This window comes from Phoca vitulina, unplaced genomic scaffold (genome assembly GCF_004348235.1).
Source record: "Phoca vitulina isolate PV1807 unplaced genomic scaffold, GSC_HSeal_1.0 scaffold37, whole genome shotgun sequence".
In the NCBI taxonomy this organism is placed as follows: domain Eukaryota; kingdom Metazoa; phylum Chordata; class Mammalia; order Carnivora; family Phocidae; genus Phoca; species Phoca vitulina.
In genome coordinates, this window is record NW_022589740.1 from 4,700,972 (window position 1) to 4,716,083 (window position 15,112).

Consider the following 15,112-nt stretch of genomic DNA (forward strand, 5'->3'; position numbering starts at 1 on the left):
TGTCTTCCTTCTTTTCATTCTTGAATTTCTCCACTGTTTCTGCCATTTTGCATCTGCCGATACATGCATTACAGCTGTTGACATCTGTGCCCTTCAAAGTGTCTTTATTTCTCATCATACTTCCTGGGAGAACTTGATTTACAACAATTCAAACTTGCATTGTGCACAGTGAAGGCAGGATGACCCCAGTCTCTACGTATTTTGTAAGCATCAAGGTGAGACACCCTGTCTCTGAGCGCGGCTCTCCCGGACTGTGATCGGAACGGGTAGCCCCCCACTGCTGCTTCTGTGGCTGCACCTGTCCTCTCGGAGTGTGTGCAGTGTAGGGAGTAAGTCAGTGCTCAGGCGCGGACACCCGTTCTCTGCTGCTGGACTTCACGCGTGACCACGGAGTCAGAGTATAAGGGGGTTTATGCTACAGCTAGCCTTGAGGAAAACCCACTGCTCCCCCCAAACTACGAGAGATACTATAGGACAGTGTTTATCTCACTTAGCAAATCTTAGGACAAGAAGGGTTACAGCTTATATATTTCCATCTAAAAAGGACAACCTGACCCCTGAGGAAGAGGAGGCCCAACAACACTAACTCTGCCTTACAGAACTTGCTCCCTCTCCTAACTGCCTAAAATTAAACTGTTCTCCATCTCTCCTTCTTACCACTGTGCTGCTTTTCTACCATCCTCACCGCTAGGTTTCTAGTTATGTGCTGGGGCGACGTTTCGGTGTGATCACTGTTATGTGTGCGCGGGACACCACGGAGGGGGTAGTGGAGTCATCCCCAGGGCACAGGCTGCAGTCCTGGTACTGAGTGGCTTCGCTCTCACTGCAGCGATGAGAAAGGAGCAGGAACAGAGACAATTCAGGCGGAGCCAGCGCTATGCATTCGTCGGGGGCTGTGGGCACTGGGGCTGCCAAGGCGGGCAGAGGGAGACTCTGGGGACAGGGACCTGAGGTGGCCCCGGAGCAGGAGAATGGGGCAAACAGGACCCAGGGCCAGCAAGGAGCAGCCGAAAAGCTGCTACACACTGTGCAGACGGACGAGAAATGGTCGGGAGAAGGGAAAGGACAGACTGAGGCAGGGATTTTCTAACCGGGCCAAGGGTTTTGACTTTATCATGGGAAAGTGAGAAGCTGGAGAAGGTCTCTGAATGCAGGAGTGGAAAGATGAGATCAGTGTCTCAGGGTGAGATCTGAACAGAAGAGATGTTCGAGAGGTGGGTGGGAGGGAGGAGAAGCAGATGGGGCAACAAAAGATGAGCGAGAAAGGCAGTTCCAGGGAGCCTGCCACAGAATCAAGGGGGCTCAGCCACCGAGGAGACAGAGACGGAACGAGGGATCAGCGAAGAGGATGAAAACTTTGATAAAAAATAAGCGGTACCCTCAAAGGGATGGATTTTTATTACTCATTTAAACCTTGTCACATCACACACCTATAAAAAATGATTCATAGGGTCCCCTGGGTGGCTCAGTCAGTTAAGCATCTGACTCTTGACTTCGGCTCAGGTCATGATCTCAGGGTCGTGAGACCCAGCCGAGCCGAGCCCCCACACCGGGCTCTGCGCTCAGCAGGGAGTCTGCTTGTCCCTCACCTCCCCCTCCCACCTCCTGCTTGCACACACACACTCACTCTCGAATAAATAAAATCTTAAAAATAATTATTCATAAAAGCATAAAGCACTTTCATCCTTTTAAAACTTAAAGATCCTAGACGTATATACAAAGGATGTTTTCTTAGTGATTAAAAACAAAGGCAGAAAACCTGGTCCAGGCATAAGAAAATGGTATAAAATAAAACTTAACTGGAGTGTAAAGAAAAAATAAAATAACCGAATCCAGATTGTATGTCTTCTCTCTCGTGGACTGATGGGCTGGCTGTGCTTTTACCTAGAGGCTTATGATCCACTATTTACGGGGATACAAAATGGGCTCCCACTGGGCTATTCTGTGACTCGATGCTTCCAATGCCCCCAGGTCCGCTGGAAAGAGACAGAACATCCCCCACAGTCAGGAAGGGGGCCTGCCAGCCGCCACAGGACCCAGGAAGGGACACCTGCACACGTCAACAGGGGCTGGAGGATGCACGTAAAACACACAGGCTCTCCCCACACAATCCTAGACGACAGACTTCCTGAACTAAGTAACGGGCAGCACAAGCTCTTGATCATTATTCCCAGCTTCCAGTTACTACCTGTCTTTCAAAAATCACCAAATTAAAAAAAAAAAAAAAATCACTAAATTTAGCACCAACCATTGGGCTGATTTAGCATCAAAAGAGCTGAGGCCAGACCCTGACCACACTCTTTTTGGAGGATTTCATCTGACACGGTGCTTCCTTCCTCCACTACTTCCCAGCTGAATGGTGAGTACAGGGACATACAAGGACAGAGACATTTCACTGAAGACATACTTACAGGTTCTGTCTTCATCTTAATTAGGTGGACATGAAATAAAGCCATTTAGGACCTGGAAATCCTAATTAACTCTGAAACAGTTCATTCTTACTTGTTCCACCTTGTGACCAATAACATTTTCAAGAATGCTGACTTGGATGAGGGGAGTAGACTGTTTATAAGCTGTTTTCCTGAATGCGGCCTGTAAAGGGATCCCATGACCCAGCCATCACCTTACCACAGTTATCAGTGACAGTGGCAAAAGGAAGATGTGAATGAAAAAAAAAAAATCACCACTGTACCTGCCTTACTGGTTTTATTTCGCTGGGCTCACATGTGATTTTTGTTGCTTTCAACAGGGCAAAACTTCCCTGGGAGACTCCAGGAAGGACCCACAGAGAGGTCTAGTAACTGAGAATAAATACACAGACAAATACAGAGATGAAAGGCTCTTGAGCTAGACAGAAAAGACAGTTGACAAACACCGTACACCATCTAGTAGCAAACCACCCAGAGTACAGTTCTCACCGGTGCTCAGTTCAAGAACGTGGGGCCTCGCCTACACAGTAGAGAAGTGAACATCCCTCAAAGCCTGAACTGGACTCTGCATTTCAAGGACGAAGTTTCAGCTTCCAGATTTGGAACCAAGGTGAAAGATAGTGCAGAAAAACAGAAACCTTGGAGCTGCCAAGGTCAGAAACCTTGTGACTCTCATCTAACCAAACTTATGGGATCTTAAAGAATATATTCAGGCGGCTTCATCTTATTTTCTCCTGCTGTCATTCTTCCTTCCCTTCCAATCTCTTCCTTGCTTCTTTTAGGTCAGCTCAACTGCCTTTTAGGACACAGTAAGTGTGTGTGCACGTGCACGCAGAGAATACTCTGGCAACTGGAAGGACAGGCTGGTCCAGGCAGGTCTGAGCTGTGTCCCACAGCAGAGCTACAGAAGCAAAATGGCAACTGGTGAAGTCCTGTCTTTTGCCGCATTCTGATCTTTCCAAGCCCCTACTGTGCACCGACGCAGGACTGCCTTCCCCAGACAGCATTCTGGGCCACAGCACACTGCAAAACCTAGCCCATCGATACGATTTTCTATCTGAATTGTCACATACAAATCCAGATTTCCGGCTTCTCTTGAAAAAGCTGAGAGCAGCGAGCCCCTGCTCCCCTACAGCAGGGACTCGAGGAGCTGAGAGACAGTGCTGCATCGGTCAGGGCAGTGTGTGCTCTTCAACTGGCCAATCACCACCAAACCGGCTTCATTTTTTAACCCTCTCTCTTTTGTATGACCCTGTTCTAGTTCCTTCCTTTCCCCATTAAACTTACCTGCCCTGTTTCCCAAACCAGTGGGGCTGGATCTCTGTCACGGACTAGCTTACTTAATCCATTCAAGTAGTTAATGCTAAACTGCTGAATGGGTAGGAACAAGTTAACTCCTTGGCTTAAGCCCTTGGAAGGGAAAAAAGTCGCTAAGGAATAAAAATGAGAGACAATGATGGCTTTGCTCCCAGACCTGCAGAGACAGAGGACATACCCTATAGATCTCTTCGAGCAGCAGCTTGGCACAGTTCCTGCCGAGGTCCTCCGGAAGCACTGTTGCTCCCTGGCCCTGGGGGTTGGAGGCCAGTTCAGCACTGAGGAAGGTGCCATTGGTGGTCTCGGCAACCAGTGACAACCCAAAGCCAGGAGACCTGGGGATTCAAAGGCACAGACATGAGTAGGGTTCATAAAGTGGGGGGGGGGGGGGTTTCACATTCACCAGCAAAAGGAAAGGAAAAGAGAAGACAAACTTCTCTTTGATGGCATTCTCTCTGGCCACAGCAAGCCTTCCTAGAGGTCCTACTAGCTTATGCTAGAAATATAAACGACTTAGTGAGAGCACACAGGGCAGAACCAAGATTACGCTCAAGTCTGCACGGCTTTTCCCGTTGGCCCTGCCTTCCTTCCCCCCACTCCAACACTGTGAAAGATCATACTGTGCGAGCCTGTAATGATCAACATATAAAGTAACATGAACAAGGGACACCAGATATTGAGCACCTACTTATGGCCAGTTTGAGCTAGGAGCTTTGACACCACAACTCTGCAGAGTAAACATTACCACCCTCATTTTACAAATGAGAAATTAAGCAACCAGCACCAAGGCCACACAGCTAGAAAGTGACTGAAATGCATTTCAAACACAGGTCTTCCAGACTCCAAAGCCCGTGAAAGTTCTCCACCACAGCACTAGGCCTTCAACCAATCCAGAAGATATGAGTGGCCAGAGGCCACCGATGACAGCTTTCTTCCGAAATACCAGGCTGCTCCCCCGTAATGAAAAGTACCACATGGGCCAGAAAGGGCCTATAGACTTTTGTTTGAAGAACATCCCTCACTCAGAATTCATTTATTTTTTTTTAAAGATTTTATTTATCCATTGACAGAGAGAGAGAGAGCACAAGCAGGGGGAGCGGCAGGCAGAGGGAGAAGCAGACTCCCTGCTGAACAAGAAGCCCGATGCCGGGACTCGATCCCAGGACCCTGGGATCATGACCTGAGCCGAAGGCAGATGATCGACTGAGCCACCCAGGCGCCCCTCAGATTTCATTTAATCTAACCAGTGAGCTGGCACCGTGTTCTCTCCTGTTGTGTTCCTACCACCAACAGCCAGAAGCTAACTAACACCAGCTGACTCACTCACTCATGCATCCAACAAACATTTGGGGAAAAGCTGCTTCCATGGCCAGGACACTGAGCACACGGTAAACACAGGAGTTCCTGCTCTCACAGAGCTCAGTGACAACCGGTTTGGCACAAAATCAAATCAGTCCACGAACAATAACAACAGCACCTCTCCATAAAATTTCCAAGTCTGACATCACAGACGTCTACTTTGCCCAGTGCCTTTTTAAAAAAATATGTATTCCCAGCAGTATATTCGACATGCAATCACTACACGTGTCCCCTTTAACACAATTCAACATCCATGTTCCTAAAGCACTCTGTGTCCAGCACAAAACTAGCCAAAACATCTGTTTCAGAAAAACTACTCAGCCAAGGGTTAAGGACACCTGCCAAGGGAAGGGGGTGAGTGAGAACAAAGGTTCTGGGGCGCTCCGAGTCATGCTTTACCGCCTAATGCCGTGCCGCCCAGCCATCCCACCACACGGCCATCTCGAGCTGCCTTCGAGCCACCTGACCAGGAGGAAGGAGGGCGTCCAGCTCCGCGGTACAAGTGGTGCCATGCAAACATGGAGAGCAGGAAACAGACGGAGGCAGAACCAGGAGGTAGGCTGCCCTCACTGCTTTCACCTGCTCACTTACAGTTCCCAAGAACTTCTGAATTTTTCCATCCATGTGAAATCTTTGAGGTGTGTGTAGTTGTTATTACAATAAGCTTTGTATTTAATCAAGACTGTTCCATATAACACTGTATTTGTTTTAGGAAAAACACAAGAACACACGAAGCCATGTGTGCATTACGCGAATTTTCTCCCTCCAATCTGGGGTGTGTGTGTGTTATCTGGCCTGTTTCAAGTTATGATGACAAAGCAGCTGGTCACCAGGTGACCTCACTGAAGATCTGCCTTAGTAATTTGCAAGTGACAGCCTCCAAAACTTCCCAATTGGTGAGCGCCGGGGTGGTTCAGTCGGTTAAGTGTCTGCCTTCAGCTCAGCTCATGATCCCGGGGTGCTGGGATCGAGGCCCACATTGGACCCCTGCTCAGCGGGGGACTCTGCTTCTCCCTCTGCCCCTCCCCCCTGCTCGTGCTCTCTCTCCGCTCTCTCTTTCTCTCAAAAAAATAAGTAAATAAATAAAATCTTTAAAAAAAAAATTCCCAATTGGTAAAGGACTAGATTTTTTTGAAAGTCCTGACTGTGAGAGCTTTTTTTTTTTTTTTAAGATTTTATTTATTTATTTATTGGGGGGGTGGGGGGAACGGGAGGAGAAGAGGGAGAGGGACAAGCAGACTCTGCATTGAGCATGGAGCCTGACACGGGGCTCAATCTCACCACCCTGAGATCATGACCTGAGCTGAAATCAAGAGTCAGACGCTCAACCGACTAAGTCACCCAGGCACCCCCTGACTGTGAGGATCAAAACGGGACAACAGACAACTGTGCATACTGGTCAGAGTGCGGACACAGGCCGCCCAGAGCTGCCGCTCCCCACAGCTCTAGGCCGTGGCCACAACACACACTGTCAGTCTCAGAGTTCAATAAACCTCATTACATGGACACCCCCCTGAGTCAGAAGAGGAAAATGCCCACTATGACTTCACCATTTCCTAACAGAGAAGGAAGAGCACCACTTGTCCTCTGTAACTGGAGATTTAGAAAACACAAACCTAACATCATGCATTGCTTTCACGTGTAATTTTTTTTTTAAGTGGGGCTTGGAGTTGATGACCCACAAATCTCCATCACGCCCACGTCCTGATCCACGTATGAGCTTCCTACTCACCCTCAGCAGGGATAGGACTGGACCACACGCCGGGGTCAGCTGAGTCGATGGCGTTAGGAAAAGCTGCACCATCGTGGGGGCAGCATGGCCTTCAGGCCTCCTCTGCTTCAGCCTTAGTCACCCTCGCGGAGCCAGGGGCCAGACAAAGGCGGCACAGTGGAGACCAGGCCACCCAGACAGCTGCTGCTGCGGCTACCTGTCCCCCCCCCATGGCTCTGTGGTCCCCTCCCCCAGAGAAGGGCCGAGAAGGGGAGAGAAAGGCGGGGAGTGAGGAGCAGCATGAGCATTTCTGCAGGACCTACTGTCTGCCAGCCACTGCGTTAGCGGCTTACCTACGTGGTCTTTCAACATGTACCGTAACCCAGCGATGCCGGCATTATGACTCCCATCATGTGAACAAGGAAAATGCTGGCGATATCTGAGCAGTGCACCAAAGGTTTGGGACCATCACTGACCTTTCCAAACCCAGAGAAAGGGCCAGCCCGGCACACAAATCCTTTCCCAACTGTATCCTCTGACACCCCGCCCCCATTGCTCTGAGTTACGAGCTGCCACCACATGGCTGAAATCACCTTCGTCTGCCCCATGGACCTTGTCAAGGTCAGAAATGCCGTAGCACACTCAGCCCTCCTGTGCTGTCTCTCCTTCTTTGGCTGAAGTCAAAGGAAAGCTCAGACAGAAGGGCTATGAGAGAGGAGGGGCTGTGCTGCTACTTAGCAAAAAAATGATTTCTGAACCCCCAATAGTCGATCTCTGACATTCTTATTTTTAGGAGACACGACCTGCAAGCTTCAGACTGTAAGCACTGAAATGATTCAGCAAAAACAAAAACAAACACAGAAAACTCACACACAAGTAAATTTGGCAAAACATTCACTGTTAACTACAAGTAGTAGGAACACACAGGTGTTCACTGTGCTAGCCTTTCAACTTTTCTGTATATTTAACATTTTCATAATAAAAAAAAATTAGTTTTTAATTGCTTCCCTAACTTACTGGTTGCTAAATATACAAGCAAAGCCTAAAACAAGTATTTTCATTACACAGATCATCATTAACTTTTTATTTTCTAAAGTGAGGTTTTCCACAAAGGCTTCCCCTAAACCCGAGTCAAATCTGCAGTAACAACTTCCTTTGGCTCTAGGGGTGCTGTTCCCCCTGATGGAGGGAGAAATCAACTGGCACAGACCAACAAAGGGTATTTTCCCCTAAACTGTTATTTACTCAGGGTGGAAGAACTTGTTTGCTTTAATTTTTTGTGGGAACAAATGGGATTTAAAGCTGGAAGCACCGTTTATTAATAGCTGGGTTTTAACTCCCCCAGGCCAGGGTCTGGACCCCTCATCCCCAGCACCGGCCACTATGATGCTTCCCACGTGATAGGTGCTCAGAAGATGCCCGCTGGTGACAACAGCAGTAAGTCGGGAGGAAATTAATTCTGAAATCACTCTTCCTCTGGCTGCCGACACAGAGCTGGCAGCTTTCACTGCAATCGGGACAGGAGTGTGAAAAGGCTGGGTTAGCTGCAGAAATAAGCTCTAAAAAAAGCACAGACACTTACTTCCCAGAGCTGACTCCTTTCATGTGGTCTGTGTAAATATAGATATCGGGTATAAACTTGTTGAGGATGCTCCTTGCAGAATCCACGATCCGGTTGGCCATCTGCGGTGATACGCGCACGGAGTACCTGCAATCCACGGTTAAGGGTGCCATTCTGCTTGGACTCCACACAGAGAAAGGTCTGTTATAAAGCTAGCAGCTATTTGTGGAACTGTAATAAAATGCCATTCTAATGCCATTCTATTTTCCAACTGTATTTAATTGCTTAACTTTGTCATAATACCTTAAGTCGATTTTTTAGATCATTGTTTTTATTTATTATTGTATTACTATATAGTTTTTATATTATTGTTATAAAACAATCACAATGAAAAACACACAGATGTAGAGAGTTGGAAAGTATAAAATAAGAGTTCCCAACCCTGCTCTAGAGTTCCTACCCAATGCCCCTCCCCTCTCCGAGATATGGTTCAACTCAATTTTGGAACAAAAGGAGACAACAGCCTGCCTGTCTGGCATGAGCCAGGCTCCCTTTGAAGTGTTCTCCGACCCTCCCCACTGCTGGAACCAATGAGTCTTTCCCTTGCAAACCTAAGGCCAGAACAGACACACTACACTGGGGCTCACCTGGGCCAGTCCCAATCCACCCCTGGTCTGTTGACAGGAAAAGCAGAAAAAGATTAGTGAAAGAGAGTACAGTAGCTGTTTATAAAGATCTTAATAGGTTTGTTGCAACTCACAGAGCTTATTTTCAATTATTTGTCATTTACTCCATTTGTGGATAACACAGGCTCCTCACAACTGCTACCTTATAATAAAAGTATTGATAATTAGCACATTTACACCACGGCACCCCCAGAAAGAAAAGGAGGAAGATAAAAGCAACTCAAATGAAAAGACTGGTGTTTTTTTGTTTTTTTTTTTAATTTTTTGAGAGAGAGCGCGCACATGGCAGGGGTTGGTGGGGCAGAGGGAGAGGCAGAGAGAGAATCTCAAGCAGGTTCCATGCCTAGTGTGGAGCCCAACGTGGGGCTCAATCTCACAACGCTGAGATTATGACCTGAGCTGAAATCAAGAGTTGGATGCTGAACTGACTGAGCCACCCAGGGGCCCCGAAAAGGCTGATTTTTAAGGAAACAGAAACAATTACCTAAAATTAGAGACTGGCTCTCCCCAATGCCACGAATCCAAAAATAAGTGAGTATGGAGCACTTTCGATGTGCAACGTTCAGTCAAGAGGTGGCTACATACGTGGGACAAGGGGTTAAAGAAAGAGAGAAGTAACAACATGTGATCTTCCCATTACCCTGACACAAACCCCACATGGCAAGTCCAACAGGGGAAACAAGGTGTGTGGTCTGCCTATTCCAACCCAACTGTGCAAAAATTACCATCAATGACAAATTCCATTTTCATTTGAGCTGCAGAAATGAAATGCTCAGAGACTGCAAAGACCTTGGCTGGCATCTAGCTCCCCTCTCTGATCCATCCCGCACCCTCCACTGAAAGATCAATCTTCCTCATGCTAGTGAGAATCCGCAGTTCCCTCAGTCTGGACCCTCCCAGACCTCACGGTCAGTCTGTCTGCTCAGTGTTCGTCCCCCCACCCCGACACCATTACCCCCACCACTCACCCAACTGTTCAAATTCTCCAACCTGAACCGCCTTCCTTCATTTTTCCTTCCTTCTCCGCCACACCCTCCAGCCAGAACCAGACCGTGGTCTTCACTTGACCTTACCGTACGTCTCCCTTCATCTACACACGTCCTTGCCCATCAACCAAGACCATGCCTTCCATAAGAAGAGGGGCTCTGCTTCCGTATGGAGCAGAGCTCTCTGATGACTCTCATACCCTACTTTTGTACTCAGCAATACTCAATAAATATTTGACTTGACTCAAAGGACAAACCTGAAGTGAGGAAAGAGCAAAGAGGGATTTTTCAATACACACACAAGGCCCCGTTACATCACCACCTCTCTGTCCAGAATGTACTTTTGGCCACAGGCAGCTTAGACAAACAATCCTGGGTCTCATACCCTTTGGACTGGGTGGGTGCTGTCCTTCTGAGCCTGATGCTGCCCACTCTCCTAAGGAGAGCACAGATGTCACCATCCTGACATATAGTCCCACAGCATTCATGGCTCCCAAAATTCTTTCAGGTACATTAGCAATTGATCTTATGCTCACAGTGACCCCATGAGCCACAGCCATGGATTCCTACTTCCAGGGCTTAAACTGAGGACAACCAGGTCACAGAAGTGAGATACAAAATTGAACAGATCTGACTTCACAAAGACAACCTCCTCCCTCCAACCCCCACAGACATGTGGAAACCGGGTGAGTAGCTGTACCAACTCAGGGCCAGTGGAGTCCTATACCAGAAACCTGGCAGTGGAGATGGACAAGGTGGCTATATGCCAGAGTCACCATGGAACCATCCGGCTTGGTGTGAAGGACCTACCGAGGAATGGCTAAGAGTTCTAGAATCAGACCATCTGTACTCAAGTGCCAGCTCCAGCAAACTGCATCATTCTGGGTCTGGTGTGTGTCTACCTCCTCATCAGTAAGAGAAGAATAATCACAACATTCTCCTCCCAAGGTTTGGAAGCTCAAATGAAATAATGCATGTAAAGTGCTTAGTGGTGCCTGGTGTGAGGTAAGAGCCCAATGAACGCCGGCTATTGCTTTTCTTGCAGTTAGTCCAAGATTCAAACCCCCAAGCAGAGGTTCCTATCCTTTCAGAAATCAGAGACCCCTCTGGGAATCTGATGAAAGCTATGGACACTCCCTCAGGAAACACACACGTCATTTTGCAGACAATTTCAGGGGACTGTGAATCTCCTGAAGCCCTTATATGAATACCATATTAGGAACTCATATCCAAGAGAGACAATTTCACAGCTACAGGCCATATGGAACTCCTACCCTTATCCCTCCCTGGTGTCCCAGGTCAGAGAAAGTACCCACAAGTGAGCAAAAGTGTGTGTGTGTGCGTGTGTGTGTGTGTGTGTGTAGAGACAAAGAGGCTGATTCTCTAAGTACCTGTCCTACAATCAGAGAAAGGAAACCAGTTTGTCCTACAAATTCCAACTCACTCCCATCTTCTGTCTCTACCCCAGCTTCTTCATTTGACTCTTATGTACCAGATCATGAGCTTCTGGGATAGTGCCACAAACTGAAAAGAGAGTGCTCCCTTCTCCCCACCCCCCCTCCTCAGGCAGGGGGAGAATGAGAGTGGGTGGCATTAAATAAAAGGTAACCACACTGTCCAGTCACTGCTGCTGGCAGGAACCAACACCGGCTCCCTCCCACGCCCTGGACAGCCGGTCCAAGAGGGAAAAGATGCGCTCTGGGGGGTAACTCAGTTAAAGCCACAACCACCCACAAGAGCAGGGCCAGTTCTCCTGACCCAAGCCCTCCTATGGGGAACGCAACCTCCAAGCTCAGACCAACAGTTAACCAGACTTGCAAGTTAAAAAAACCTATAAAACCAGCTAAAGCTTTTTTCCAAAAGCAGCTCTTTTTTCCCAGGCCCCAAAACTGGCCAAGAAGGTGATCTCAATTCAAACCCACATTCCACTGAGGTGTTTGTGAAAGGGGCAGCTCTGGAGACCAGCAGCTGGAATGTCTGGTTTGCAGACAAGAATCTGAGCAAGGCCACTTGTATCTACTTTCCTGGGGAATTGGGAGGAAGACTCTACAGGTCTGATGTGTCAGGAAGATTCAGGCGTCCGAGCCCCAGCCCCAAGCAAGGGGCTCTCCAGTGTCTTCCTGGCACCGGTTCTATACCGGGAAGGCTTAAAGAACACCAGAGGGAGAAGCCAGGGAGGAACAAAGTTACACCCCAGTGCTCGGGGCTCTTTTCTGTTCTCCTCTGTGCGACCCCCAAGGCTTCCCCATTTCTCAGCGTCCTCATCGAAGGCTAACTCATGAGGCTTTTGCACACCCAGTACTCCAAGTACCGTGGGACCCCAGTAGGCAGTCTCTGTGAAACCTGCATAGTCACCACAAGACTATGTCAAAACAAACAGAGCACACTCTGGAAATCACATTTCCAGACTACAGGGAATGGATTCCAAGCAGAGTTCACCACCACGCTAGAGCTATTAAAGGGAACAAATCTCAAATGAGTAAAAACAAACTCAGTCCAGAGCGTGCATAGGATTTTGTGTGCAAGGCCGTCAACTGCAGCATTTTCAGCAACAGAGGAAAAGAGAAAGCAAGTCAATGACCACCAGCAGGGTTTCATCCTGGCTTCTTTATATGGTAAAATACAGTGCGCCTGTTCGCGAGAATGAGATTGAGTAAGTGCCAAGGGTCAAGTAGAAAAGGCATATTTGGTTAAAAAGAAAAAAAAAAAAAAACGCTACCTACTTGCATTTCCATTTCTCTATGGAGAACATCACCTTAGAAAGTCAGTTTAACCACATGCGTCAATCTGGGGGCTCCCAGGACAGGAACTATATCTCCCCCCGCTGCCCACTCTCTCATTTTTACCGGGGAACGGCCCTGAGACACACCCCAGGAGAGCCGAGCAGAGAGAACAGGCCGCCGCCCAGGGAAGCTCTGTTTTACATTCCTCTTATCTTGAGGATTTCTACAAACTTCAGGCAGCACCCTTTTATCTCAATGACGGCTTTCTGTGCCTGTGGCTGTGCCGACCACCCTATTCCCCTCACCACTTACTGTTCAAGCTCATCAAGGCCTCTCCATACTTCTCCTCCAAGTAGGACCACCCCAAAACCTCCTGAGAAACACAAAACTTGACTTTTTAGCACCTAACCCACCCCTGAGAAGCACACACCCTGATCTACCCCCTTTGTCAAAGTCCCACCAGGAAAGCCATCACCCAACCCCATCCAGCCCCCTGGCCTCCAACGCCTGCCCTCCCCCAGATCGGCACCTAGAATTTTACTACTTTCAATATCTGAAACCCCAAAATACAATTCCCCCAACACAAGTTCTTGTTCGTCTACCCAGCACACATACCTACTGCCACTCAATCTTTAGAGCTATTTACATTCAATCTTTGAATCTGGTAAGCGTTCCAATCCCTTGACCAGATGTCCCTCTACCCCATCCTACTGCACCAGTCACTCTCTGCCATCCGCACCCAGCCCCGGATGAAACTGACCCTCTGGCCTTCTCGTCCCCTCCCTCTGGGCTGCCAACTTCTGCCAGACGCAGCCACATGGTCACCCAGCCGACACAATGATAAAATCTCATCTTCAGCTGAGCCCTTACTGCTGTCCCACAGCCTTGGTCTTCCCTTCAGCTGCTGTGCCCCACTGTGACAGCACACCTTTACACCTGTCACACGGTCTTATCATCCTTCCGCTAATGCCCTTATCCATGATCCCCTCCTAACTCCTGAAAAATGAAAACTGCTCCCAACCCCTTCCGATCACCTCCAGGTGGCTCAATCTAGAGCCATCTTCGACCCACACCCTCTCAAATAATAATAAAAACAATACTAGCTGCGACGCACCAAATGCTTCCTCACACAACAGCCAGGTGCCTCGCCCTCTACATCTACTACCTTGTTCAACCTTCGCTGCAGCCCCACACCGCGGTTATAACACACCCGGTTAGAAGGGAGTCAACCAAGGCGTGGGGCCGAAATCCTGCCATCCATGGGCAGCAAGGCCAGAGTCGGAACCCACATCTGAACCCAGCACCTTGTTAGTGTTACCCCGCTTCCTCAGCATCCCCCCCTCCTAGAGGTCTACTCTACTCAGACAATGGAAGTACTCCCATCACCACCATCACCATCAACCTTCTCTTTAAGAAGGGAGGGGATCTTCTCAACTCTCTCCCTGTGGCAAGTTCCCACCTTTCCTTCCTCCTGCTTCTCTTTCCTGTCAAGATTCTTGAGAGCAGCCCCCACATTGCACCATTTCCCCGGAACTGGTCGTCAGGGCTGGCTCCTCCTCTCTGGAAGGAGCTCCTCCCCAGCCGTGTGCTGCCCAGAATGTCCTCCATCCTAACGCTGACTCCTCTGGGCTCCTCAGGGCTTCTAAGATGCTACGTTTTCTTTATTCTCCTCTCAACTGCCTGACTCTCCCTGGTCCCCCTTCCTGGGAGCATTTTGCTTTTGCTTTCAAGTCTTAGCGATGTCTCAGGGATCCACCTGCCTCTCTCCGCATTCTACATGATAGCGACTCCAAGTCACCCACTTCTGGCTCTCACCTCACCCCCAAGTTACAGATGTACATTTCTAATTTCCTTTCTAGACCTATCTCCCTGTAACCATTGTGAAGGGCTCTCAAACCCAAAAGAAATAAAACTGAACTATCACCAATGCCCCCACCCCACCTTACACTGCCCCAAACATGTAGCTACTATCAGAATGTACATCTCTCTCCAGGTGCCAGGGGACACAGCAGACCATCCAAAAGGACTCCTTATCCCTCTATTACAGAGCCAGGTGGGGACGGCTTCCCACGCATGCTGCCCCCAAGCTCTCTGTAAACTTGCAGCCCTCACCTGTGCTCCAGCCACTACCCTCACCATCCTCTTCGGGCAAAATGACTCCCTAGTATCTTTGCCTCTAAGTGGTCACCATTAGGTGTAAGATTTTTTTTTTTTTTTTTTACACTTGTACCTTCCAAAGTTTCTACAATGAGCCAAGCGTAGCCGGAAGTTCTTTCAGCACCACCGACGTTATCCTCTTACTATGGAAATTCTCTCTCTAGAAAATTACAGACTTTGGAA

General features: G+C 48.5%; 1 protein-coding gene across 2 annotated transcripts in view; it reads right to left on the reverse strand.

Annotated features, from left to right (window-relative positions):
• RCL1 (RNA terminal phosphate cyclase like 1) overlaps positions 1-15,112 on the reverse strand; it is a 62,887-nt gene that overhangs the window by 11,706 nt on the left and 36,069 nt on the right. For both annotated transcript variants that reach the window (XM_032427622.1, XM_032427621.1), the window contains exons 6-7: positions 8,399-8,524; positions 3,925-4,081 (exon numbers count right to left, since the gene is read on the reverse strand). In XM_032427622.1, coding sequence (XP_032283513.1) covers positions 3,925-4,081; positions 8,399-8,524 — 283 coding nt within the window. The remainder of the gene's footprint in view (positions 1-3,924; positions 4,082-8,398; positions 8,525-15,112) is intronic.